A 24,273-nucleotide genomic window follows, 5' to 3' on the forward strand; every position below is an offset into this window, starting at 1 on the left:
AGCAGCCTTTCATTTCATAAATAATTTAATAATATTTTTGCTATTAAAAAATGATACTGAAATCAAATAAGTCTAAAATATAAAATCCTAACGAAAAATATTTCACAAATCTATATATATATTTTATATATATATATATATATATATATATATATATATATATATATATATTTAATATATATATATATTTATATATTAAGGATAGAAATCTTGTTTATTGTTTATTAGCATAAATTTTATAAGATTTGTTAAATTTTATAAGATTTCAAAACTCTCGAAATCTAGAATGTTTATTTTTTTCCTTTTATTAAAATATCTATTTTGTTGCAATTTAAAAACTTAATAAATTTTCACTTTTGAAATTCTAAATTCAGATTCATAATTATTTTATAATAATAATCATATTTTTGACTTATAATAAATTAAATTTTTATATTTTATTTTTTCTTATGTAAATTAGATTAGCAAAATTGTATCGATTAAAATAAATCTAAAGTCTAAAATCTAAATTCAATTGCATTATATTTAAATGTCACAATATTCTTATAAATTTCTTTATGTAAATTATCCTATATCTAGATTTTGAAAGTTTTGTATACAACAAAAATAGCAAAAAGTTTTGAATTTTTGAACTTCAAAACTTTTTGAGTTTTAACGGTTCAAGTATTCTATTTGTGATATGTATGTATATATATACATACATATAAAAATACACATACATGTATGAGTATGTAATTTATCATATAAAAATACACTTTCTAAAAAAATAGTAAGATAAAATTTAATTTTTGAATGAAAGATTTACAAAGAAATCATAAATATAATCAGAATTATTAATTCTGAATTTTGTAATTCTTTCACCACAATTAATATTTTATAATACCACTTCAGATAAAATGAGATGAAAATATTCTTAATTACTGGAAATAAACTTTCATTATTTTCCGTTAGGATATTTTTCAAATTTATTATAAAAAAAGAGACATAAACACTGCTTATCTTCTACAAATTCGTTCACTTTCACATTGCATTCTTTCTCCATCTGATTCTCTACTTCTTACTGGATGTACTTCTTCATTTATAGAATTCACATTAGCAACTGAAGATGGTGGAGTATTATTAATATGTTTCATGTTAGCAGTTGGTGATGGTGGTTTTGTTGTTCTGATTGGATTTGTAGAAACATTATTAACTAAATTTGGAGGTTGATAAGTTGCTAAACTTTTTAATCCAAGTACTTCTGGATTTTCTTTCCAAAAACGATCTCCAATAATATCATCTACCAATGGAACGACTGCAGGTTTCAGTCTACCTGTTCCATCAGGTACTAATTTTCTTATAAGTGTAGTTCCTTTTCGGAAAAGTGGTGGTTCATTATTGTAATTTATACCAAATTCTTGAAAAAGTAATTCATTTTTATGTGAAGCCAATGTACCTCTAAGCTTAACTTCTGCCTAAAAATAAAAAAATAATAATTATAGAATAAATAACTACAAATAAAATAATAATTTTAAAATTTTAAAAATATGGTATAAATATATATCTGTATAAAATAATATAACAAGTAAAAATAAATAAAATGAATAATATAATATATATTTATATATAATTATTATTTTCATAAAAATATATATAAAAATATATAAAAATTAAAAAAAGTTAAATTATAATAATTTACCTGGCTTGGAGTTAATTTTCCTTTTAATACAAGATTCCAAAAGCAAGTATTATATAAATTATTTACATGAGCATCAGCTTGTCTCCATGCTAAATAATCCCTTAAATTTTTATCCGTAGGATATAATACAACGCGAGCATCAAAAGACGGTGGATAATATAATTCTTTGCCTTGGAAGAAACGAGGCCAATGATAAACATATGATGATGCAAAAAGAGAATTCACATTTGTCATCAATTTTGAAGCTAAAAATATTATAAAAATATTTTAAATAATATATTTATATTATAGAACACCATAAAACATAAATATAATATAATATAAATAATAATTTTAATAATAAAATAACGTATTTATCACATATATATATTTTTTGTTTTCTATTATTTATTTACTACTTTAAATTTATTATGTTTTAAACTATTTTTTAAAATATATATACCTCTTCGTTTGTAAAGTTCAGTGTCTTTTCGAAAAACGAAAGAATATTCATCACTTTGACCAAATCCTAAAATGATTTCTTTGAAATCTTCCATAACCGTAATAGCCGCGCGATTCATTAATTGCAAAGCAGCTACATCGTTCGGTTTAGTAAATTGATGCGCTTCACAAAATTTCGAAAAATTTCTTCCATCTATTCTAACCACAATCCAACAATTTGGCAAACAACAATCATCACGTTCAAATTCTTTTACATATTCAAATTTACTTTTAGCCATTCTCATCAAACTTATGTGCCGGCTATTGACCACTTGTTTGACCAAGCTAATGATTTTCAGGAAGTTGCTTCCTGTTGTCAGAAAATACAACATTTCCTGAAACTGCTGAGTGTTGAAGTCTCCACTGTCGAGTTCGTTTCAGTTTAAGATGTGCACAATATGTCTCAGAACGCACTTATTAAAAAACTGCCATTAACTTTTTATGATGAAATAAATTAACACTTGATACGTATATTTCTAAATAGCCACGTGTGCGTTTATTGGTTAGGTATAATCATTTGTGTTATTATGTACAAAAATATTCAAGTTAAATAAAATATTAATTTGTAATAAATTCTTATAAATTAAGAATATTTAAATAAACGAAAAATATATTTATATTTTTAATATTTTTATATAGATATATTTACATATATATATATATAGATTTATATATATATATATTATATATATATATTTAAAAAAAAAAAAAATTGTAACAATATGGATTTACACGAACGCTATATGCGTATTTCAACAATAGATTTCTCGATTTTAGAATTATTAGAAATTGCATTTAAAGATGATCCATTTTTATTGTTACATCGTTTAACTAAATATTATAATACTGAAATAATGAGAAATAATTTACACGCAAAAAAATTATATACATTTCGAATGATTTTATGTTATGAATATCAACTTATATTTCATACAACAAATAAGTATGTTAGAATAATTCCAAATGATTTATGTTTTAAAACAATAGAAAATACTTTATTTGTAAAAGATAAATTACAAAATTTTGTTGAATATCCAATTTTATATGATATTGTAATTTTACAGTTAACGCTTTACTGTAATTCACAATGTATTGAGCAACACATGATAAATTTTCGCAAATCGAATGTTAATAGCTTGAATAATAATGAAAGCAAAATTTTATATTTAAAAATATTAGAATGTTTTTTAGAATCGTTACAATTAAAAAAATATTTATATAATGATTTGGAATCAAATCTATTGAAACGTTTTAATTCTCTATATCTAAAAGATATAATGTTATGGTTACAAATAAAAGAAAATAAAGAATGGCAATTATTTGCTTCAATTTTGCCAAAATTAATAAATACTTTTGGTTATGAAGATATTTTGCCACCTATGTGGAATTATATTTTAAATAAAATGGATGATTTAAAAGATTTATTAAGTGCACTCAGTATTTTAATAGATATTTGTTTTTCTGTAAATTTAAAAAATATTAGTTTCATACATTATGACATATTTTATATAGAACAATTATGGTTGTTATTATTACAAAGTTTAAAATCTCCAATACAACAATATCGTAAACAAGCATTATTTATAATGAAACGAATAACTGATTTCATAAGTACTATAAATGAAAATGATTTAAAATCAAAAAAACATAAAATTATTCCTTTCATATGCCATCAATCAATTAAAACAAAAATATCAATAAATGACATTAAACAAAATTACTTTTTGATATTAGAAGCTTTAGAAGAAAAACATCATCATTTAATATTACCTGCATTAACTTATTTACCAATATTGATAAAAGGAAACAAAGAACATACTCTATGTAACAATTGTTTTGACAATATTTGGTTACAATTAATTTTTGAGAGAATATTATTGCACGAAAATAATACCATAGTAAAACAAGGTATATTATATATTTGTAATTCGCCTATCTTTTTGTATGACAACCAATTTTTAAAATTATTTATACATGTTTTAAATAATACATATTTATATGAATGTCAAACTTATCAACAAGAACCAGAAATATTAAATGATATTATAAAGTTATTTATACATGTAAAAACTGAACAAATTGAATTTCTTAATAAAGTTTTTAAGATAATGAATGAAGAAACATGGGCTCCAATTCCAATATTTTATATGTTGAAAGTTTTAAGAATAGTATCAAGTAAAGTATCAAATTATTGGGAAGATAATCAATTAAATTTAATTAAATCTTTGATTCAGAAAAATTTAAGTATGCACTCATATATATTAAAGATTGCATCTCAAATTGAACTTTTAAATATAATATTCCTTTCTGTAAAAGAAATTAATGATTTAAAAATTGTAATGAATATGTTATTAGAATTTTCTTTAGAAGAAATATTTATAAAAAATTCATTTCTGTGGGATGATATAATAAGATGGCTGAAAAAAATATTGATAAAAGCAGATGTAATAAATTTCATTAAATTTATTTGTGAAGAATATATGTATAAAAATTTGCATCCCAAATTCAATCCTGCTAAATTTGCTATTATTATTATTATGTTTTATGATGCAAATCTAATAGTAGAACAGAAAACATGTCCTATAAAAGAAATACTCAATAATTGGCTATTATCACTTAAGAGAATAGATATAAGACCTTATGCAAATATTATACATATTTTCTATATCGTAGAATTTATGTCACATTTACTTAATTTAAATATTACAAAAAATCATAAAAATATCAAACAATTATTGTCTTTATATATTAATGATGCATTAAAATTTTTACTTAAAAACAGTAAAAACATACCATATAAGTTCAATTATGAAGAAATGAACAGATACCTTACTACAATTATTTTAATTCTTAACAATGGATATTTACTTTTAACAGAAAAAGAAATTTTATATTATGTTGAGAAATTCAAAAATGAAAGTATATTTATTATTCAAAATATAAAACAATATACAAATATGCATTATTTATATGCATTATATATTTTACATTATACACAAAATATTTTGTGTTCAAATTATGCATCATTTTACATTCAACCATTAATAGATATTTGTGACATTCACATATTTAATAATGATGAAAGTCAAATAAAATTTAAAGGAAAAATAGCATCAGATTGTTATATATTACTTGCAAAACTTATAAATCAATTTTTATCAAAAGTGGAAATAGAAATGTGGCCTCAGAAAATTGATTGGAATAAAAGTATTTCCTATTTATTTGAAATGGGAGGAAATGAAATTGTTCCAGAAATAGCATTAATATTGAAAACAATGGTTAATAAAGGAGCAATACAAAATTTAGAAAATACGTTAAATTTAGAATCTATTTTTACTGATTGTTGGAAGACCACATTATTAAGTACAAAGAACAAAACTTATTTTCTGGCAATAGAAAATCTTGTAGGAGTTATTATAAATAATAATTTTTTAATACTACCCAATATTAAGAATTTTGTAAACAATGTAAGAAAGTAGCATATTAATTAATAAATTAATATTTTTTAAAATATTAAAATTATTTTAAATTTTTAGTTTATCAATCAATTACTTGAAGAAAGTAATAATGTGTCAAAATTAAAAAAAATTTTATTAAATGAAATGAGATTATTAAATACATATTGTTTAAAAAATTTGCAAGAACCACTATTAGCATGTCTGCTTCATGGACCTGTACTTCGAAAAGACAAACAAATAGAAAATCAAGTTTATTTATATATTATAAAAAATTATCAAAACTGTTATCCACAACATATACAAATAATGTGAGTATCTTTATAATTTTTAATTAAATTTTATATATATATATTTTATATATTTATAATTAATATTTTAACTTCATTAATAGAGATTATAATATCAGAGCAACTTCTGTTATTCTGCTACATAAAATAATTAATGAAGATAAAGAATTTGCATCAATATTTCTCCCAATTATTTTACAAAAATTAGAAAAATATAAAAATAAACGATATTTTAATTATTCGTATATACATAAAATAAAACACAGAATTATGCAAATTTTGTTAATAATGCAGCCAATTTTAGCTAAGGTAATAAAAAATATATTTTATAAAATAATAAATAAAAAAAATTAAATTTATTATTACAGGATGATGTTATAACATTACAAGAATTTCTTTTAAATTTATTACTTTTGGAAAGTAATCAACATAGTGTTAGAATAATGCAAGAGTGGATATTAATAAAAATTTTTGTAGAAAATGTAGAATTTCATCATAAAATCTGGGAATTTTTTGAAAAGGTATTTAAATAAGTTTTGTTTTTTTTTCCATAGAATTTGTTTTTTATATACAAAAGTTCAATTAATTTAATATGTATAGGGTATTACAATACGTCCAGGATGTGTTAGTTCCATAATATGTATTGTCTATCATATTTCTAAACTTCTTTCTAAAGATTCTCAAAGCAATTTTATTTTAACAGCATTGAATTATATTGCCCGTTGTTGTTTAGGACAACAATATAATATGCGTCTTTATGCTCAGGTAAATTGTATTATATTAAATTACAAAATAAATTATAGATATATTGTTATTTCTTTATGACAGATTATTTTTGTAAAATTGTATAAAATGTTAGAACAATTAAATTCTGATCATGTTATATTACAATATGAAGGATTATATAATGCTGCAATTACAAGTTTAAAAGATGGATTAATAAGAAATTCAAGCAAAATTGAGAATGATTTTTATCTTTCTACATTTCATCCTATATTGGACTATACCTTACAAGTAAATTAATTAAAAATAAAATTAATATTTAAATCTAAATGGAAATATTCATAAAACATTGTATTATAAAATTATTTAAGTTATAAGATTTTTCTTATTTGTAGACTATTTATCTTGAATTACCTCGATTGACTGATATGGATGCAAGTGAATGGATAATTCCAAATTTTTTTACAATTTTGAATTTCAAAAAATTTAATGGTCATGCACTTCAACTATATAATTTAAATAAGTCATTATCTGATATTAAAACATCGTCATATTTAATAAAACGTTCAGGTATTTTATTAAAATATATTATCATCATGATTATAACAATTTCTAAGTACATTTTGTGTATATATATATATAATAAGTAATAAATATAAAATAAAGAAAAAAAATATAGGTGATACAGAGCCATTCATAAAAAAATATAATATGGACTTTGAAGAATTAAGTGATATTCAAAAAAAAATTAATCCTATAATGACTATCAATTTATCAAATAATGATATTTTTCCAACAATCAGAGAATCTATTTCTCATAAAAGAACATCGGATGAAGAAAGTCTTATAGTTGTAGCATGTCTTCTTAGTCGTACTCCAAATTTAGGGGGACTTGCTCGTACTTGTGAAATTTTTAATGTCAAAGAATTAGTTATTGCTAATTTGAATCAAGTCAAAGATAAAGAATTTCAAAATCTTAGTGTATCAGCTGAAAATTGGATAACTATTACAGAGGTACTTTATTATTATATTAATAATGATTCAGAAATTTTTGTTATAATAAACTTAACTCAATCATTATAGATAAAACCATATGAATTATGTAAATATCTGTTAGATAAAAAGGATGTGGGATGGTCTTTGGTAGGAGTGGAACAAACAGCTAATAGTATAAATTTATTAAATATGAAGTTTGAAAAAAAAACAATTCTTGTTTTAGGGTAAGTAATTATAAAATTAAATAGATTCATATAAAGAATATAAAAATATAAGAATATCATATAAGAATAATTATTATTTTCAGAAATGAAAAAAATGGAATTCCTGCAAATTTGATACCTTTGTTTGATACTTGTATAGAAATACCACAAGCTGGTGTAATTCGATCATTAAATGTTCATGTTAGTGGAGCAATATGTATATGGCAATATGCAAAACAACATATATTAACATAGTCTTATTTTTTATCATAATAAATAATTATCCAATATTATAAATATCTAATGTCTAATAATAATTTTTTATAAATAAGTAAATTTTTTGTTTAATCAAATTTTTATTAATAAAAAAGAATAAAAAAATTCTTTATTAAATAATATTAATTTTTATTTATATAATTAAAATTGAAATAAAAAAAATTTATATTTTTTTTATTAAGAGAAAAAATTTTATATTTATATATTTATTTGACTATTATACAGATTATATTTATATAAATAGAAATACATTTTTATACTTTATATCCTGCAAGATGTCGTTTTCCAATACATTCTCCAACAAAAAACCAACATAGGACTTCAATTCCAACTAATGTATTTAGCCAAGCTTCACGTACAGTAAGGTGAAGAAATCGTTTTTCTTTGGCAGAAGTAATCAGATTTTGAAAACCATTTCTTATAGCAGGAATATCAGATATTTTTGGTGGAACTAATTCAACCTTTGCATAATATGTAAATTTTCTTAAAGCAGGTCCAGATTTTGTTAGTCCAACTGTAATAACCATAATTGCATATCATAATTAACATATTTTATTTAAATTAATGAGAAAAAAATTATTAATGTAAAATATCAATTAATAATATATATATTATTAATATATATATTAATGAATTTAAAATCATTATGAAATGCCAATAAAATATAATTTAAATTTAAGAAAATAAAAAAATTAATTCTAGTATCATACAATGAAGATATTAATGTTATATAATAATATTTTATAATTAAATTATAATCAATTTTTTTATAAAAAATGATTATAATATCAAATACATACGTTTGATTAATGTTGATACTTCTCCTACAATTTTCGACATTTTTAATCACTATAATTGCTCATAAAAATACAGGAGTATAACTATTTTTTACGATTCTTTTGCAAGTGATAATTCTGACATCTAACGGTAAGTAGAATCAAGTCGATAGAGTATATGTTCGATATTTTTATTTCGATATTAAATATTTACTATTATTGTCGATATTTTTTATTGCAATATTTAAGTATTTAAGGAAAAAATAACTACTTAATTATATTGAATATTATAATCATTTTTATTAAAAGAATAGGAAGACTATAAAATAATATTTTGAAAGTTTAATATCAGTATCAATTTGTAGACAGATTTAAACTAGTTTTTAAAATGATTATCATAATTATAAATTCAAATTCGTTTAGACGAAAAATTAAATTTTTTTACTCCATTAAATGTATTTTCGCAAATTTATATATGTAATAAAAATTTAATATATAAAATTAATGAACAAACTGTATCATTCATGTAAATTTATAGATTTATAAAGAAAAACGAAATATATTTTTCTTGTCTTTATTTCGATTGCTTAACAATAAATTGTTTAAAAAAGGTTTCCTATATGATTGTTTCCCATAAGATGATAGATTATATATCTCATTTATACTTATATTTTCATTATGCTAATCGATAGTAAGAAAAATGGCGTCTTCACCAGAGAGTTTAATTGCTGTACAAAAGCAAATTTTTACAAAAATTAGCAATAATGAAGTATCTGAACTCAAAGTATTGTTAACAGCAAATAAAATCAAAATTGATTTTGTGGATGAAAATGGTATGAGTCCATTACAACATGCTTGTTACAAAGGAAACAAGGAAATAGTACAGATGCTGTTGGACCAAGTAGGTTAACTTTTTAAGATTATATTAAACAATAAAATAATTTTTTATAATTTAAATAACCAAAGTCACTTTTGTAAAAAAAATAAATAAGTAAAAAATACATTTTACTTATATAAAAAAAACGAATGAAAATATATTTCATATATAAATTTTTGACTTTCTTTTTTATCTATATAATAAATAAAAAATTCCTCAACAATTTATCAAATATTTTTTTTTAATTTTTAAAATATAGTATTTTTTTCATTTTATATTTTAACAAATGAATACTTGTTTTTAAGTATAATTAACTTATATATATATTAATGAATTTTGAAAATAAAATAATTTTTATCAAAAATATATTTTTGGAAAGTTTAAAAAAAAATAAATAATGCATATTATAAAATTATTAAAATTAGAATTTATAATTGATTATTCAAAGAATTATTATAATAATATAATATATTTGAAAAAAATTAAATTCTAAGAATATTGAGTGTTATTATCTAAATACATGAAATTTATTATTTAAAAAAAAATTTAATAAGTAAATATTAAATATTACCAATAATATAAAATATATAATCATAATATGAATTATAGGATAATATATATAATTAAAATATTTTATTATAGGGAGCAGGTGTAAATGCATGTCAACATGAACATACATATACAGCTTTGCATTTTGCAGCTCTTAGTGGAAATGCTGAACTTTGCCATCTTTTAATGTCTTATGGAGCACGTTTAACAGCAACAAACAGTGTAGGACGAACTCCAGCACAAATGGCAGCATTTGTGGGAAATCATAATTGTGTAGCAACTATCAATAATTTTATTCCAAAAGCTGATATTGATTATTATGTTAAACCACAAGGTTTACAAACTGAATCAATGCTTCCACCACATTTAGCAGATTCTTTTCATAAATTTATAATACAAATAAATGTACATCCTGTACGTGTAGCTATGAATTTACAAAGATATCCTGGTCTCTTAGAAAATGCTACTAAGGTAAAGTTAATAATTTTTAAATATGTATTTTTTAGATAAATAGATAATTATAATTCATTCAATTATAGTTTTTTTCTATAATGTAAATAAATAGTTATAATTTTATTATTCTTTTTTTTTTTTTATAATTTTTAAGGTACAAAAAGTTTTAGAATCTATGCATCACAAAGAAATGACAAAAGGTGCAGAAACAAATGAAGTAATGGCATTTAAATATCATTATCTAAATTGTGTTGTGGCTGAAGTGATCAAATTTCAGAAGAGACAAGAAGCAATGAAGGCAGAAAAAATTGACAAAACAAATGAAGAAGGAGAAGAAAAAAAATCAGACACTATTGAAGGTTTAATAAGAAAATTTTTAAAATGTAGTAAAAGTGATGGTATACCAGAATATCAGGAAGCTTTTCTAAGAGAAAGTGTAAGAGAATTTCCATATAGAGAAAGTACAATTTTTCGTCAAATGGTTGCAACTCTTGCAGCTAGTGATCCACCATCTGCAGTATCAGTAGTATCAGCTGCAATTGATGGTCAAAGAGCTTTTTTAGATAATACTACACTTTGCATTACTTGTGGAGAAGATAAAGCTAACAAAAAATGTAGCAAATGTAAAGCAGTGCAATATTGTGACAGGGAATGTCAAAGACTTCATTGGTTTATGCATAAAAAAGCATGTACTATGCAAATTAGGTCAAAATATAATGCCAAATGCAAAAATAAGTGATGTAGATAAGGAACAAATAAGCAATGCTGTAAGCTCTAGACTATAAAATCTAAGTGTTAACTAATATAATAAAACATTCAATTCTAAACAAATAACTTTAATGTGCTGTATGTATCTATTTAATTTTGTATTACATTTTTCAATTGAAAAATTGAAAAAAAAAAGATAATTCTATTTCATATATTCGACGAATAATTTTGATTTTTACTTCTTAGATTTACAAAATCTAATGAATTTTTTATGCATTGTAATACATTTTTATCCTCTTTAATCTGAAAAATTCAACATATGTTATAAATAATTATTATCATCATGTATTATAAATAGTGTCAATATGCAATTCAGTTAAAATGTTATTTCCTCAAGATTGTATTCTTGTGGTTGTCATCGCCATAAAAATAAAATATACTTATAATCAAATTTGTATTATTTTAAAATGTTATTGCTTTCAAAATATCATAAATTTGTCATATACATTGAAGTTATATACATTGAAATGAAGCCTAAAAATAATTTTTTAAAAATATTTTTATTAGAAAATATAATTTTAATATGATGAATATGGTTTGATCAATTGTATATACATAGATAAATAACAATTAAAATCTTTAAACATTTTTAATTATTTTCAGATGACTAATTTGTCTGAAATTTTAAATTTATTTTTATTACTTGTTGTATGTGAATTATCTAGTCCTTATTATATGTTATTTTTATACTTAATTATTTTTGTATATGACAGAACAAATATATTTTTAGAAAAAATAGTTAAAACTTCAAATGATATATTTTGCAAAAAGAAACAAATAACAAAGACTAGATTTGTTTATCTGTTTTAAAAATGAATTGTTTTTTGTTTCTATAAACAATACAAATTATTATATCTAATAATAATTTGCAAATCCTATATCAAAAAACATATCTTCTGGAAATGATTGTTCTAATATCATTTTTTAATTTTTTTTATAATATTTATTAACTATATTGATAAGAAAAAAAATATGCTTTCTAATCTTCTAGATTTATTTTTCTTTTTAAGAAAAGTTTTAAATATATATTTTCAATTGATATTTTTGTTGATATGTTTAGAAATATAAGATTTGTATTATAATGTTAAATATTATGATAAATATTAAATTCTATTTTTTCTGTTTTTATAAATATATTGAACAAATTGTAAATAAAAAATATTTTATTAAATATCATAAAATAATTGTAATTCAAATAAAAATAATATATTTTTATTTCTTTATTTATTTATCCATACATAATTTCAAAATTGATATAAATTCAAATATAAAATTAAAATATATTATTTTTATATTTAAATAATTTAAATTACATCTTATTTACATTTTCAAGAATTTTTTTAAATCTTAATAAAATTAAGATTTTATTATAAAATTAAATATATTGACTAAATAATTTTAATTACTTTAGGAATAGATACATTAAGAAAAAATAAATATTTTCCATATATATAGATTTTTTTATATTTAATAATACTGCATTAATTACAATTAGTTTAATAAAAACTTTTAAAACATTTTCAAATCTATAAATTTCTATTCAAATAATTAAATATATAATAATAAAGTATTTCTATTACATTGAATTTACGATTAAATATTTACGATTTTAAATCTTCGTCTTATTCATAAAATCTATTTATATTTTATATGAATTTATAATTTTAAAATTTTACTTTATAAATTGATTTGCAATTTCTTCTATACAGATTCTATACAAATTCCAAAAACATTTTGATTTTATCAACATTGAAATTGGTTTATAAGTTCTAATAATAGATTTTTTAAAAAATTAATAAAAATCATTGTTTTTTCAAATAATGAATATTTTAGTTTATAAATAATATATAAAAAAAATAATTCGACAATTTTATATAAAACTATTAAAAGAGATGTTATTGACGCTCGAAAAATTGATGCTTGAAAGATATAATTTTTTTAAAATATATCTATTATCTATATCTATTATCTATATCTATTATATCTATTTAATAAAATTTTTTAAACTTATTGTATAATAAATCTATATCAATCAGATATCAATCAACTAATATATTTGTATTATTTGAACAAATTTTCAATTTGTTCACAATTTTAGATATATGTGCTACTTATGGAATATAAATATATTTTAAATTTTTAAAAATTTGGACTAAAATAGGATTTTTGAAATAAAATAGAGAATTTATCTTTTGTATTTTCTCTCTTGTTTCTTATTTTTTTATTATACTTTATGAAATCTTTATTATAAATTCCTTTATTATAAATCTTTATTATAAATATTATATATTGAATTCCTATGATTTTAAAAAAACTGATACATAAATTTCGGCACTAAAATTATATTTCACGAATTCTTATAATTAAAAATTTTTTTGAAAATTTGCTTAAAAGTTAAAAAAAATAATAAAAAAAATTATACTACTTTGATATTTAAATATATCATAAGCATATAATATCAAATTACTTTTTTTTTTTTTTATATGTATTTTACTTATAGATATTTTTATTTAAAAAAAAATTTCTTTTTTTTATTAATTGCCTATTATAATAATAATTTATAATAAAATAATTTGAATATAATTTAAAAAAATTCAATTTATTAGTATTTATAACATTTTTTCTTTTTTTTTTTTTTTGATTCTGCCATTTTAAGTTAATATACTTGTAGTTCAAGTTAGCCAACGCATTGCCAATACTACTATCGTATTACCAACACTACAACAAAAACCAGTTACAATAAGAATAATTATACGGCAACTTCATCTACAACTTACCATACTGTCAACGAAACATCGAAAATGTGGGAAAAGTGTACAAATAGTTATCACATTTTATGGCGTGTATTATAACGATTAAATCATGCAATCATGTGGCCGATGAGATACGAAAACATGACTCGTGATGAATGTAGAAAATGTTTACGATGTTTAGGTAAGGTTATGTCTGAAATAATTGTTTTCTTGCTTCATTAATATTTAACGTTTTATAATAACAATATTATTATATATTTAAAAATATATTTTAATTTTTAAATAAATATTAAATATTATAATAATTATATTTTATATAATTTAAACATACAAATAGAAATTGAAAGTACTGTATTTGATTATCATTATTTGTGAATATATTAAAATTTATTAGTGTTGTATGAAAAATGTATGTATTTTTTATTGAATATAACTAGGGTTTTATTCATTGTGTTTTTATTTTTAACAATATATTTATAATTATTTTATGCAAGTTGTTATTCAAAATAATTCATTGTAATACGAAAACTAATTTTGCATTAAATTATGTTAAGAAAATAAATAAATTTACGTTTAATTATATATGTAACTTAATAAATCTTTTTAGATAATTCTCTAATAATTATTGATGATATAATTAAATGTATGTATATCTGAAATGATATATAATGTGTAAATTTTTATTATGATTAAGTATTATTATAGGTGAAGAATTAAATATTGCATAATATATATTTGTTAAATTTAAATTGATTTAATTAAAATTGATTTATTTTAATTAAAAATTATTAAATTAATTATATTTATTTTATTATTTTATTAATAAATTAATTGAAAATATACTATTATATTAAAATTTTTATAGATTATTTTATATATTATAGATTATTAACAATATATATAACAACATGTTTTTTATTAAATTTTAAATTATTACATAATTTTAAATAATTATATATTAATATTATATATTTTATTTGTTAATTAAAATTAATATTTTTGTGATACAGAATTAGAAGCTTATGGAAATATGGTGTCTGTCTTACGTGCTCAAGGTCCATTTACTAGTGAAAAACAAAAGTTGTTACAAGAACTTGCTAAAGTTTTACATATTTCTAATGAGCGACATCGTGCTGAAGTACGAAGAGCTGTTAATGATGAAAAATTAGCAACAATAGCTGAACAGTAAGTATTTGTTTATCATTCTATTTTTTTTTATATTAATTAATGTAAAGATTTTTAAATTACTGCAAATTTTCAGAATCAAATTCCTTGCTTTTGTTTATTTTATTTATTTTGAAACAATATATATCATAGAAAATTTGAATGAATAAATTCAATAAATTTATTTAAGAACTATTTAATCATAATTGATATAATATTTTATTATTTTAAGTGATATGATAGCAATACATAATAGCAATTTTAAAATAATTATGAGCTCTTATTATATAAAATATTATTTTTTTAATATATTATTAATTATATTAAATATATAATTTTCTATTTTTTTCTTTTTTAAGATAGTTATCTAGATTTGATTTATTTCATGGACAATATATTAAATTTTTAAATTTTGTATTTTATATTTGAGAACTATAACTTTATCAATTATTGTTATATAGATTAAGTGGTCCAAATACTGGTACTGATTGGACTATTGAAGGTCGTCGTGCTATTCCACTTTTGCCAAGATTAAAGGCTCGATCTGCATTCACAACATTAGCAAATAGTTTATCCCTTGCAACAGTAGCAGCAAACAAAAGGAATCTTCCTGTTCACGAGAAAACAGAGGATGCAAAAGGTTTTAAGGAAAAATATTATCTATTTTGGTAAATGTGTGGTTTTAGTCTATGTAAAATAGTGTATGGGTATAGAACTGTAAGTTAAGCAGATTTAATCAACCAATATTTTTATGCATAATAATTATATCAAAAAGAATTCATTATTTTTATGTTTGTTTCTATTAGATATTAGAAATGAATCTCCCTTGAAGATTAAAGTACAAGAAAACTCTTTTAATAATCATGAGATTGCATCTAATAAAGATAAGTTAAGTGATGAAAATGTTCTAACTGAGGTAATTTAAATTATTCTTTTATTTAAATGACAAAAATATTTTTAATTTTTCTTAGTTATTTTATGTTTTATATCATAGGTTACTGAATCAGATAGGAATAAGGAAATTAATAATCAAAGCAATACCTCTGATGGCAGTGAAAAATATATTGTTTCTGAAAAACGTAAACCTTCTTCTCCTCTTTCACCAACACTTCCAAATAAGGTAATTAAAAAATAAAAGTTAAACATAATTTTACATTTAATAATTTTATATTTGATATAGGTTTTGGTAGTATCTTCAAGTTCAATAGGAGCTATTAATCATGGTACTACTGATAAAGGATCATTTGAAAATACTATTCATTTATCACGAATGCCTACAAATTCATTACAGCATCAAAATGTCACTATAATACCATTAAATATTAATTGTGGAGAAAGTGATTCAGGTAATTATTTTCAATTATAAATAATATATTTTTTCTAAAATAAAATTTTTTTAATTCAATAATATTAAATTTAGAATCTAAGGAATTAGCAGTGCAAGACAATGAAAGTAATCATTCGGTAATTTCATCTAGTAATTTTATGAATACAGTAATACCAATAGGTACAACAAATATTACAAAAGCTAAAGGAAGAATTATTACACAAAACAAACTTAATACAAAAATCGGACCAGCAATTTTAGTGTCTGGCAATGTATCATGTGCATCGGGAAATAATTTTCAATCTGATATACAAGATACATCTATACAAGATAATTTAAGTAAGAATGCACTTCTTTTAGAATATTCATATTATTTACTTGAATTTTAATTCTATTAATTTTTCGTAATGTTTTAGGTCCTAAAACATCGTCTATATCTCATAATTTACAAAAAGCATCAAGTTCAGAAAATTCAAATTCAATTACAAGCAACACAAAACGTATTGTGCCAGTAATACATTCTAATGTAAAATCTCCAATAACTAAAACTATTACTTCAAGTGAGTGATGTTAATTTTCAATTATCATTCACTTTGGAAATCATAATTATATAATTTATTTTTTTTGGAATTATTTTTAGGTAATTCACATCGATTGATGACTGTTTGTCCTGTTACAACAGTTTCTAATGGACCAGGACCACCTCAAGCTAAGCAGATAACAACATTAACTTGTAAAAAATTACCTACAACGCTCAATAATCAAACCACTGCCAAGATGGTACAATTAAAAAATAATAATAATAATTATATATGAATATTGTTATAAAAATACTAAATTTTAATATAAAAATATATCTATATGTTTTAGGGTGTTACATTAAATTCTAATAAAACTGTAAATATATCTCATCATCCTGATACGAAATTAGGATCTAAAACAAATGTGATTGTTATACAAAAGGGTCAAACCAAAGGTGTAACTCTTTCTCAAGCAGGCAAGGTATGATAATCTATAAAATAATAATTATTGTGATTTATATTTTAAATAACAATAATATAACTTTATATATTGTAGGAAGTATTAGGAAAAGTAATAATGGGTGGAAAAAGTTTGTGTGTCACGAGTCAACATAACACCTCCATTAATGTAGTACCGCGTCATGTTACGTTGAATAATGGAGATCAAGGTTTAACTGTATTATCCACAACAAACTCGTCTCATACAGAATCTATAACATCCAATATAAAGGTAATAGCTATATTTTTACAAACTTAATAATTTATTAATATCTATATATTTTTTGAAATAAACAATATTTTATAATGTTATAATATTTTATAGATTTTTCTAATAATAAGTTTATATAATTATAAAATGTAAAATTTGATAATTTGACATTTAAATATTGAGTAATATCTATAATAAAATGTATATATAAAAATAAAAAAAATAGAAATTGATATTTATCAGTAATACGAATTTTATATTTTTAGTCTGGTAATACAATTATGTTCAATCTTCGGCAAGATGTTCTGGAAAAAAATAAGGCACTCTCTCATCTCCTTGAATCATCTAATGTTCTTACCTCTGAATCTAAGACTGTGATACAAAATACTAATGCTCTTCTTTCAAAGGAACCAAGTAACAGTGATTTACATGTACAGGATAAAGAGCTAATTGTAAAAACCGATGCTGTAATTACTACTGTTAAAGATGAGACACACAGGTCAGTTTGAAATTATCGAAATGTAATACGAAATTGTTGTGTTAAAAAGCGCATGTAATACCATCAACTAACTTTATAATTACTTTAAAGATTTTTTGTAAATTGTTCATTGTAAATTAATAATATGTTTTATGTGCAAACTATTTTGCGAATTGAAATATACCCCAAAAAAATATATGCTTCTTGAATAGAATTAAACACTATTTGCAAACTTCTTACAAATGAATAAAAATTGACGCATGCATAACAAATTAAAATTTTTTTTATTGGTAATTTAAAGAAAAAAAAAAGAAGAAGGCAGAGAATTATATTACTTTATAAATTTAATTTTTTAAAAATTATTTTCTAAAACGTACTTGATATTTTGTTATTGTTTATGCTGCGATTAATTCATATTTTTCTCTTTAAGGAAAGTAAAAATATGTATGCAAATATACATTTTTATTTAACGAATTATATATGGAGATCCTATGAAATATTCAAAAAATAAACAAATATTTTCAAATTCAAACTACAATGTAAATATATAAGGTAAATCGATGAAATCCTATTTGATGGTTTTCACGTTTTAGTATTATTTTTATTTTTTTATAATATCACAAAATATCGTTTATATTTTTTTATCTAAATAATTTATTATATTGTTTAAATCATTTTCGACAAGTTTTGCATTCGATCCGAATAATTTTTTTTAATTTTCCATACTTATTAAATATATATTGTGTATTTTAAAATAAATACTGGAACATAGAATTAGAATTACAATTATTAATTTTGAAAATATTGAATAATTCAATTTACAAAATTATGTTAAAATTTATAATCATAATAATTTATTAAAAAATTCTTGCTATGTGCATTACTTAAAACAAATTTTAATAAAGAAAGACTAAATATGTTGTATATATTCCTGTGTATTTAATCTTTAACAGATTTTAATTCTTTTAAAAAATAAATTTCTTGTAATTTAATTAATTTATAAAATTAACATTTATTTAATAAGAAATATGGAAAAATGATTTGTTTAAATATTTATAATATATAATACAATATAATTTGATATGTGCCAAATTTATAAGTTATTGGCAATCATTTAATAAAAGAAATCTATTAATTATAATATTAATAATACTTTATTAAATCTATGAAGTATATCAAGATATTATAAAAAATTTTCAATTGTACAGTTTAATTCGATGAGATATAATTTTATATTTTGTATGATGTAATTCCTTACTGACAATAATTTTAATATTCATATTATTTAAGTTTTTCTCAAATTTTGTATAAATATATTCATTAAGTCATATTATACTATTTCATGTTTGAATTTATAAAGATAAATGAAAAAATGATATAATTATGTAAATCATATTAATATATTAAATAACATTGAATACATTATTAAATTTCATTTATAGTTAGTATTATATTATCTATTTTGCATTTTAAGGTACTAATTATTATGTACCTAATTAAGAACTAATTTTACATTTAATAATCTCTTTTTTTAAAGTTGCTTAGGTAATCAGATTTTAAAAAATAGTAATGTTTAATTAACGTAGAATTTCATTTTTGCGTAACTACTAAAACTGATATTACATATTTTTTATTGTTGCAGCCAAATCGAGCACGCAACGAAATTTTGCACATATGATATACATATATACGTTAAATAGAAAAGTTTATGATTCTGACATTTGCTCACGCTTTATATCATTAACATAATGCATGTAAGATATAAACAAAATCTTTAAAGATCTAAGTAGGATGTTAAGTAAATCTTATATGTATAGTACTATAAAATCATACTAATATTATAGTACTAAAAATCATAAATTTTAAAATGATTGTATTGATTCCAATTTTAGGTTTTTAGAAATGACTTAATGAATCTTATTAATAAAATATTTAGAAATGTAAATTTAAAATAATGATAAATATGGACATTTCTTTAAAATAAGAAAAATTTTAATTTTGTTAAAAAAGTATATAAATTAAAAAAAAATGATAAATTTCTAAATTATAAATTATTTATATAAGTCATTAGAAGAACATAACGTTCATTTAATAGAATGTTCCTGTATATAACTTTAATGTTCAGCTATTCCACAATTAAACATAATTTATTCAAAATAAAAAATTTTTATTAATTTAAAAAATAAAAAACAAATCTTAAACTTTGAAAATTAAGAATTATAATATCTAATGAAGAAATTTAAATAAGCTTAATTTATAAATTGAATTTTTAATGGAATGGCTGAAATATATAATAATAAATGTTTGTATAAAAAATTAACATTCACATATTTATTGTTCATAAATAATTTACACAAAAATTAAATTTATTAATTAAAAAAATGTGCAATATTACATATATTTCAATTTATTGCAGTTTATTACACATATAATTGTATAATTTTAATATTTCTACAAAAATAAGAATTATTTCCCAATTATATATTTTTCATTGCTCTATTTCCTTTTTCTTTTAATAAGGATTTAAGAATATGTATAATAGTTGTATCTTGTAATTATCTTATGTACTTATATCAAAATATGAAAACAATAATAATATTATAAAAGTGATCTTTATTATCATTAGTTACAACATTGTAGTATATTAAAAGATATTAATATGGACGAGGAGGTGGTCCACCACGCATCATACCTGGAGGTGGACCTCTCATTCCAGGTGGTCCCATTGGTGGACCTCCACGTCCCATAGGTGGCATTCCTGGTGGCATTCCTATAAACAATAAATTTAAAATTTTTTAAATATAAAAAAAAATTAATTTTTTGTAAATCTCCTTTAATAATTTAAATAAAATTCTATAAAATGTTACCCATCATGCCTGGTGGTGGACCCATCATTCCAGGTGGAGGACCTCCAACTGGCATACGTGGAGGAGCACCTGGATGCATTTGTGGTGGTGCAGAAACTTGACCTCTACCTCCAGGAGTCATTATTTGTTGTGAAGGACCTCCAACACCTCTAACAGGACCTTGTAAACCAGCAGGTACTCCAGCAACATTGGCAGGCATACCACGTCCTGCAGCACGACCCATACCAGGTCCAGGTGCTGCACCAGGAATAGGTACTCTAGGTAATCCTTCTTCTGGAGGTGGAGGGCCTTCTACAGTGAGAGAAACTATGTTTTCTCCTCTTAAGAGTACAAAACCTAATACACGTTTATCTTCTCTCTCTGGTTGTTTTGTATTTTTTGGTTTAATTTTACGGAATTCTTCACAATCACCAAGTATAAGATTCATATGTTTATCAAAGGCTTTAAATGTGCCTATGAATGTCCTTGAATCTTGCAAAATAATTCTGACTCTATAATTGATATGTTGTAGCATTTTATTGTTTTTACCAATCGTCTGAAAAAAAAAATATATAATTAACATAATTTTAACAAAAATTGATAAGTTTAACAATATATGATAAATATTAATTTAAATCAAAATAAAATTTAATTTTTAAGAATAAAAAAAATTTTAAGAATTATATTTTTTCTATTGAAATTTATTATAATTATTATAATATTTATTTATTATATTATTATAATTATTAAAATATTCAAAAAAATTTTAAAAACGATATCAAAAATTTTTTATATATTTTGTTTAACGCTTATTAAATTTAAATTTTAAATTTATGAGGTTATGATATCACATTTGTATAGTTTTTAAAAATATTTATATAGTATTATACTTCATTTACCATTTTAATTGATTTTATTAATACCAAAAAAATTAAAAACAAATTATTATATTCTGCTTATTTCATAAATAACTATCAGATAATACAGATCTAGAATTATTACACTAAATGAAGTTGTTCGTCTAATAACATAGATTTCCTATGTGAATTAATAGAATCAAGTCAATCAAAGTAAACAAAACTGTTCACGTGACATACTGCAATTCCAACTATTGGCTAATAATCGCTAGTGAATTATGAATAGAAAATTTTTTTATTATTTTTAATTGTTAAATCAGATTAATTGATTTGTATTAAATAATTTAATATTTGAATTTAAATATATTTTGTTAATCACAAGTATTATAATTTATTTAAGTAATTTAGATACAAATAACTAACTATATATGACTATATATAATTAAAAGTAACTAACAAAGGCTAAACTCTGGTTGAAATACTAAAATTAAAAAATTTTTGATTCTTTTTATATTTTTACATAAAGTTTAATATGTAAAATTTAAAAATATCAGTCTTAAAATTCATTTATTCAAAACTTACTTAAAGTAAAACTTAAAGTTTTATGTTTTTGGAATATTTTACATAATTTTTACATAAATCTTATAAAATAAAAGCACTAGTACATATCAATTTAGATTAGAGAAAACAAATTAGAATAGAAAACAAAAAATATGTTTTCTTTTTTATTTTTTATTTATTATTTTGAAGCAAAAAAATAATTTTTATGATAAAATAAACATAATTAAAAATTTTTTGTTTGTTTATTATGAAACTAATTATGACTGGAGTTGCATTTGTTAACTTATATTAAAATATTTACTCAATTTTTGAGAAGTTTTAGAAGAATATGTTTTTGATTTATAATGTTTTAAAATAATATTCCATCTTAATATTATTTTTGATGTATCAGTTTTTGTGATATTTTCCAATAATGTTTTAGACTGATTTATTAATGATTGATGATTCCACTGCAAATGATTATTAATTGATTTGTAATCTTCAGTATTCATTTCATTTGTGTTAATGATTGATTTCACAAAATTTGTAGAATTACAAGATATTTTATGAACAGATTGAATAATAGGTTTTTCAATAGAAGCACAATTATCTTGAAAATCATCCAATGTTATGTATTTCATTTGATTTAAACAATAAATTCCTTTATCACCTTTTGATTTAATTTCAGAGCAATTTACATTTTTAGATTCTGAAACAATATCAAACTTATTATCGGTTTTTTTAAATTTTTAAAGTTATATGTAAAAATTTATATATATCATATAAAAAAGTATAAACCTCTTTTCTTTAAAAATGGTTCTTGAACAAAAGTTTGTGATTTGAATGCCTGTTTCATTTGATGTTCATTATTTTTATTTAAAAATTCTTTGAAAGACATTTTTGTAGATAAAACACTTTTATTTTGTGATATATTTAAAGGATATGAATCTTTTGGTGGTCTTTCTTCTTCCTTCAAATTTGGATGAAGACTACTTAAGGTATTCATCAATTCAGTTATTCTAGTATGATAATTATCAGAGAATGTATGTTTTCTATTTCTTTCATTCAATAAAGCTCTATTTGTATCAGAATGTGAACATTTATTAGAAATGTCCAATGATATATTTTGATCAAATCTATCAGAATAATATAATAATGATTGAGTTTCAGATGCAGTTGAATACATGGTAGTTAATTTTGTTTGTGATTGTGAAGTTTCTTTATTAGAATTATTTTTAGTCTCAGAATTAATTTTATTTTCTAAGACATTTTTTGGCATTGAGAAAAGAACAAAAGGCACACGTTTTACAACAAGTTTTTCAACAATATAATCATATTCTTTAACATTATCGTCCACGATGTCTTCTAAAGATTCTTTTTTACGATTAATTTTAAAACAACTTAAAAATAATTGGCAACATTTAGTTTTGGTATTAGAACTGACTCTTGACGAATTAGAAATTGCAGTTTCGCATGAACTAACAGAAATTTTTAATTTACCACTCATTTTAAAAGGATAGAAATATTTTTAAAAATGTTCAAATATTTCAAATA

The 24,273-nt window shown here is 20.8% G+C and overlaps 7 protein-coding genes across 11 annotated transcripts; 3 read left to right on the forward strand and 4 right to left on the reverse strand.

Annotated features, from left to right (window-relative positions):
- Nucleotides 1-940: 940 nt before the first annotated feature.
- LOC108001867 (probable tRNA(His) guanylyltransferase) lies at nucleotides 941-5,449 on the reverse strand. The gene is made up of 3 exons (XM_062076765.1): nucleotides 2,121-5,449; nucleotides 1,679-1,923; nucleotides 941-1,454 (listed from the first exon to the last, which is right to left on the reverse strand). Exons 1-3 carry the CDS (start codon nucleotides 2,488-2,490, stop codon nucleotides 996-998), a joined length of 1,074 nt encoding a protein of 357 aa, XP_061932749.1. The 5' UTR covers nucleotides 2,491-5,449; the 3' UTR covers nucleotides 941-995.
- Nucleotides 2,881-8,122, forward strand: LOC108001866 (uncharacterized). 3 transcript variants are annotated; one of them, XM_028668751.2, is made up of 10 exons: nucleotides 2,881-5,625; nucleotides 5,695-5,924; nucleotides 6,008-6,212; nucleotides 6,272-6,424; nucleotides 6,504-6,668; nucleotides 6,732-6,917; nucleotides 7,022-7,196; nucleotides 7,306-7,640; nucleotides 7,710-7,846; nucleotides 7,930-8,122. In XM_028668751.2, the coding sequence occupies exons 1-10, from the start codon at nucleotides 2,881-2,883 to the stop codon at nucleotides 8,078-8,080; spliced, it is 4,482 nt and encodes a 1,493-aa protein (XP_028524552.2). In that variant the 3' UTR covers nucleotides 8,081-8,122. The 3 variants fall into 3 exon arrangements, with proteins under 3 accessions (XP_028524552.2, XP_016918627.3, XP_028524554.2); XM_017063138.3 differs by lacking the exon at nucleotides 6,732-6,917; XM_028668753.2 differs by lacking the exons at nucleotides 7,710-7,846; nucleotides 7,930-8,122 and having other exon boundaries at nucleotides 7,293-7,352.
- Nucleotides 8,123-8,209: 87 nt separating this feature from the next.
- Nucleotides 8,210-9,044, reverse strand: LOC133666340 (ATP synthase subunit g, mitochondrial-like). The gene is made up of 2 exons (XM_062076766.1): nucleotides 8,902-9,044; nucleotides 8,210-8,615 (listed from the first exon to the last, which is right to left on the reverse strand). Exons 1-2 carry the CDS (start codon nucleotides 8,939-8,941, stop codon nucleotides 8,356-8,358), a joined length of 300 nt encoding a protein of 99 aa, XP_061932750.1. The 5' UTR covers nucleotides 8,942-9,044; the 3' UTR covers nucleotides 8,210-8,355.
- Nucleotides 9,045-9,577: 533 nt separating this feature from the next.
- Nucleotides 9,578-11,915, forward strand: LOC107999156 (ankyrin repeat and MYND domain-containing protein 2). The gene is made up of 3 exons (XM_017058835.3): nucleotides 9,578-9,778; nucleotides 10,397-10,774; nucleotides 10,911-11,915. Exons 1-3 carry the CDS (start codon nucleotides 9,578-9,580, stop codon nucleotides 11,493-11,495), a joined length of 1,164 nt encoding a protein of 387 aa, XP_016914324.1. The 3' UTR covers nucleotides 11,496-11,915.
- A 2,300-nt stretch (nucleotides 11,916-14,215) lies between these two features.
- Nucleotides 14,216-22,330, forward strand: LOC107999090 (BRCA2-interacting transcriptional repressor EMSY). 3 transcript variants are annotated; one of them, XM_062076768.1, is made up of 13 exons: nucleotides 14,216-14,458; nucleotides 15,288-15,462; nucleotides 15,903-16,081; nucleotides 16,248-16,357; nucleotides 16,436-16,561; nucleotides 16,622-16,787; nucleotides 16,862-17,107; nucleotides 17,185-17,328; nucleotides 17,409-17,548; nucleotides 17,639-17,770; nucleotides 17,846-18,019; nucleotides 18,265-18,497; nucleotides 20,119-22,330. In XM_062076768.1, the coding sequence occupies exons 1-13, from the start codon at nucleotides 14,395-14,397 to the stop codon at nucleotides 20,174-20,176; spliced, it is 1,947 nt and encodes a 648-aa protein (XP_061932752.1). In that variant the 5' UTR covers nucleotides 14,216-14,394; the 3' UTR covers nucleotides 20,177-22,330. The 3 variants fall into 3 exon arrangements, with proteins under 3 accessions (XP_061932752.1, XP_061932751.1, XP_061932753.1); XM_062076767.1 differs by lacking the exon at nucleotides 20,119-22,330 and adding an exon at nucleotides 18,907-18,992 and having other exon boundaries at nucleotides 14,218-14,458; XM_062076769.1 differs by lacking the exons at nucleotides 14,216-14,458; nucleotides 15,288-15,462 and having other exon boundaries at nucleotides 15,938-16,109.
- LOC107999158 (small nuclear ribonucleoprotein-associated protein B) lies at nucleotides 21,073-22,363 on the reverse strand. The gene is made up of 3 exons (XM_017058837.3): nucleotides 22,222-22,363; nucleotides 21,344-21,878; nucleotides 21,073-21,246 (listed from the first exon to the last, which is right to left on the reverse strand). The coding sequence occupies exons 1-3, from the start codon at nucleotides 22,222-22,224 to the stop codon at nucleotides 21,131-21,133; spliced, it is 654 nt and encodes a 217-aa protein (XP_016914326.1). The 5' UTR covers nucleotides 22,225-22,363; the 3' UTR covers nucleotides 21,073-21,130.
- A 530-nt stretch (nucleotides 22,364-22,893) lies between these two features.
- On the reverse strand, nucleotides 22,894-24,226 carry LOC107999157 (uncharacterized). The gene is made up of 2 exons (XM_017058836.3): nucleotides 23,518-24,226; nucleotides 22,894-23,428 (listed from the first exon to the last, which is right to left on the reverse strand). Exons 1-2 carry the CDS (start codon nucleotides 24,224-24,226, stop codon nucleotides 23,019-23,021), a joined length of 1,119 nt encoding a protein of 372 aa, XP_016914325.1. The 3' UTR covers nucleotides 22,894-23,018.
- Between the last annotated feature and the right edge of the window lie 47 nt (nucleotides 24,227-24,273).

This window comes from Apis cerana, linkage group LG6, assembly GCF_029169275.1.
Source record: "Apis cerana isolate GH-2021 linkage group LG6, AcerK_1.0, whole genome shotgun sequence".
Lineage (NCBI taxonomy): Eukaryota > Metazoa > Arthropoda > Insecta > Hymenoptera > Apidae > Apis > Apis cerana.

Coding starts and splice junctions, on each gene's coding strand:
- LOC108001867 (XM_062076765.1), bottom strand. CDS start 2,490: ATGTTGTATTTTCTGACAACAGGAAGCAACTTCCTGAAAATCATTAGC. Junction 1,924..2,120: donor TGAACTTTACAAACGAAGAG/GTATATATATTT, acceptor TAATATTTTTAG/CTTCAAAATTGATGACAAAT. Junction 1,455..1,678: donor GAAAATTAACTCCAAGCCAG/GTAAATTATTAT, acceptor TTTTATTTTTAG/GCAGAAGTTAAGCTTAGAGG.
- LOC108001866 (XM_028668751.2), top strand. CDS start 2,881: ATGGATTTACACGAACGCTATATGCGTATTTCAACAATAGATTTCTCG. Junction 5,626..5,694: donor TTAAGAATTTTGTAAACAAT/GTAAGAAAGTAG, acceptor TTAAATTTTTAG/TTTATCAATCAATTACTTGA. Junction 5,925..6,007: donor CCACAACATATACAAATAAT/GTGAGTATCTTT, acceptor CTTCATTAATAG/AGATTATAATATCAGAGCAA.
- LOC133666340 (XM_062076766.1), bottom strand. CDS start 8,941: ATGTCGAAAATTGTAGGAGAAGTATCAACATTAATCAAAC. Junction 8,616..8,901: donor AGTATCAACATTAATCAAAC/GTATGTATTTGA, acceptor TGGTTATTACAG/TTGGACTAACAAAATCTGGA.
- LOC107999156 (XM_017058835.3), top strand. CDS start 9,578: ATGGCGTCTTCACCAGAGAGTTTAATTGCTGTACAAAAGCAAATTTTT. Junction 9,779..10,396: donor TACAGATGCTGTTGGACCAA/GTAGGTTAACTT, acceptor ATTTTATTATAG/GGAGCAGGTGTAAATGCATG. Junction 10,775..10,910: donor TCTTAGAAAATGCTACTAAG/GTAAAGTTAATA, acceptor ATAATTTTTAAG/GTACAAAAAGTTTTAGAATC.
- LOC107999090 (XM_062076768.1), top strand. CDS start 14,395: ATGTGGCCGATGAGATACGAAAACATGACTCGTGATGAATGTAGAAAA. Junction 15,463..15,902: donor TTAGCAACAATAGCTGAACA/GTAAGTATTTGT, acceptor ATTGTTATATAG/ATTAAGTGGTCCAAATACTG. Junction 16,082..16,247: donor GAAAACAGAGGATGCAAAAG/GTTTTAAGGAAA, acceptor TGTTTCTATTAG/ATATTAGAAATGAATCTCCC.
- LOC107999158 (XM_017058837.3), bottom strand. Junction 21,247..21,343: donor TCCACCACCAGGCATGATGG/GTAACATTTTAT, acceptor TATTGTTTATAG/GAATGCCACCAGGAATGCCA.
- LOC107999157 (XM_017058836.3), bottom strand. CDS start 24,226: ATGAGTGGTAAATTAAAAATTTCTGTTAGTTCATGCGAAACTGCAATT. Junction 23,429..23,517: donor ACCATTTTTAAAGAAAAGAG/GTTTATACTTTT, acceptor ATATTGTTTCAG/AATCTAAAAATGTAAATTGC.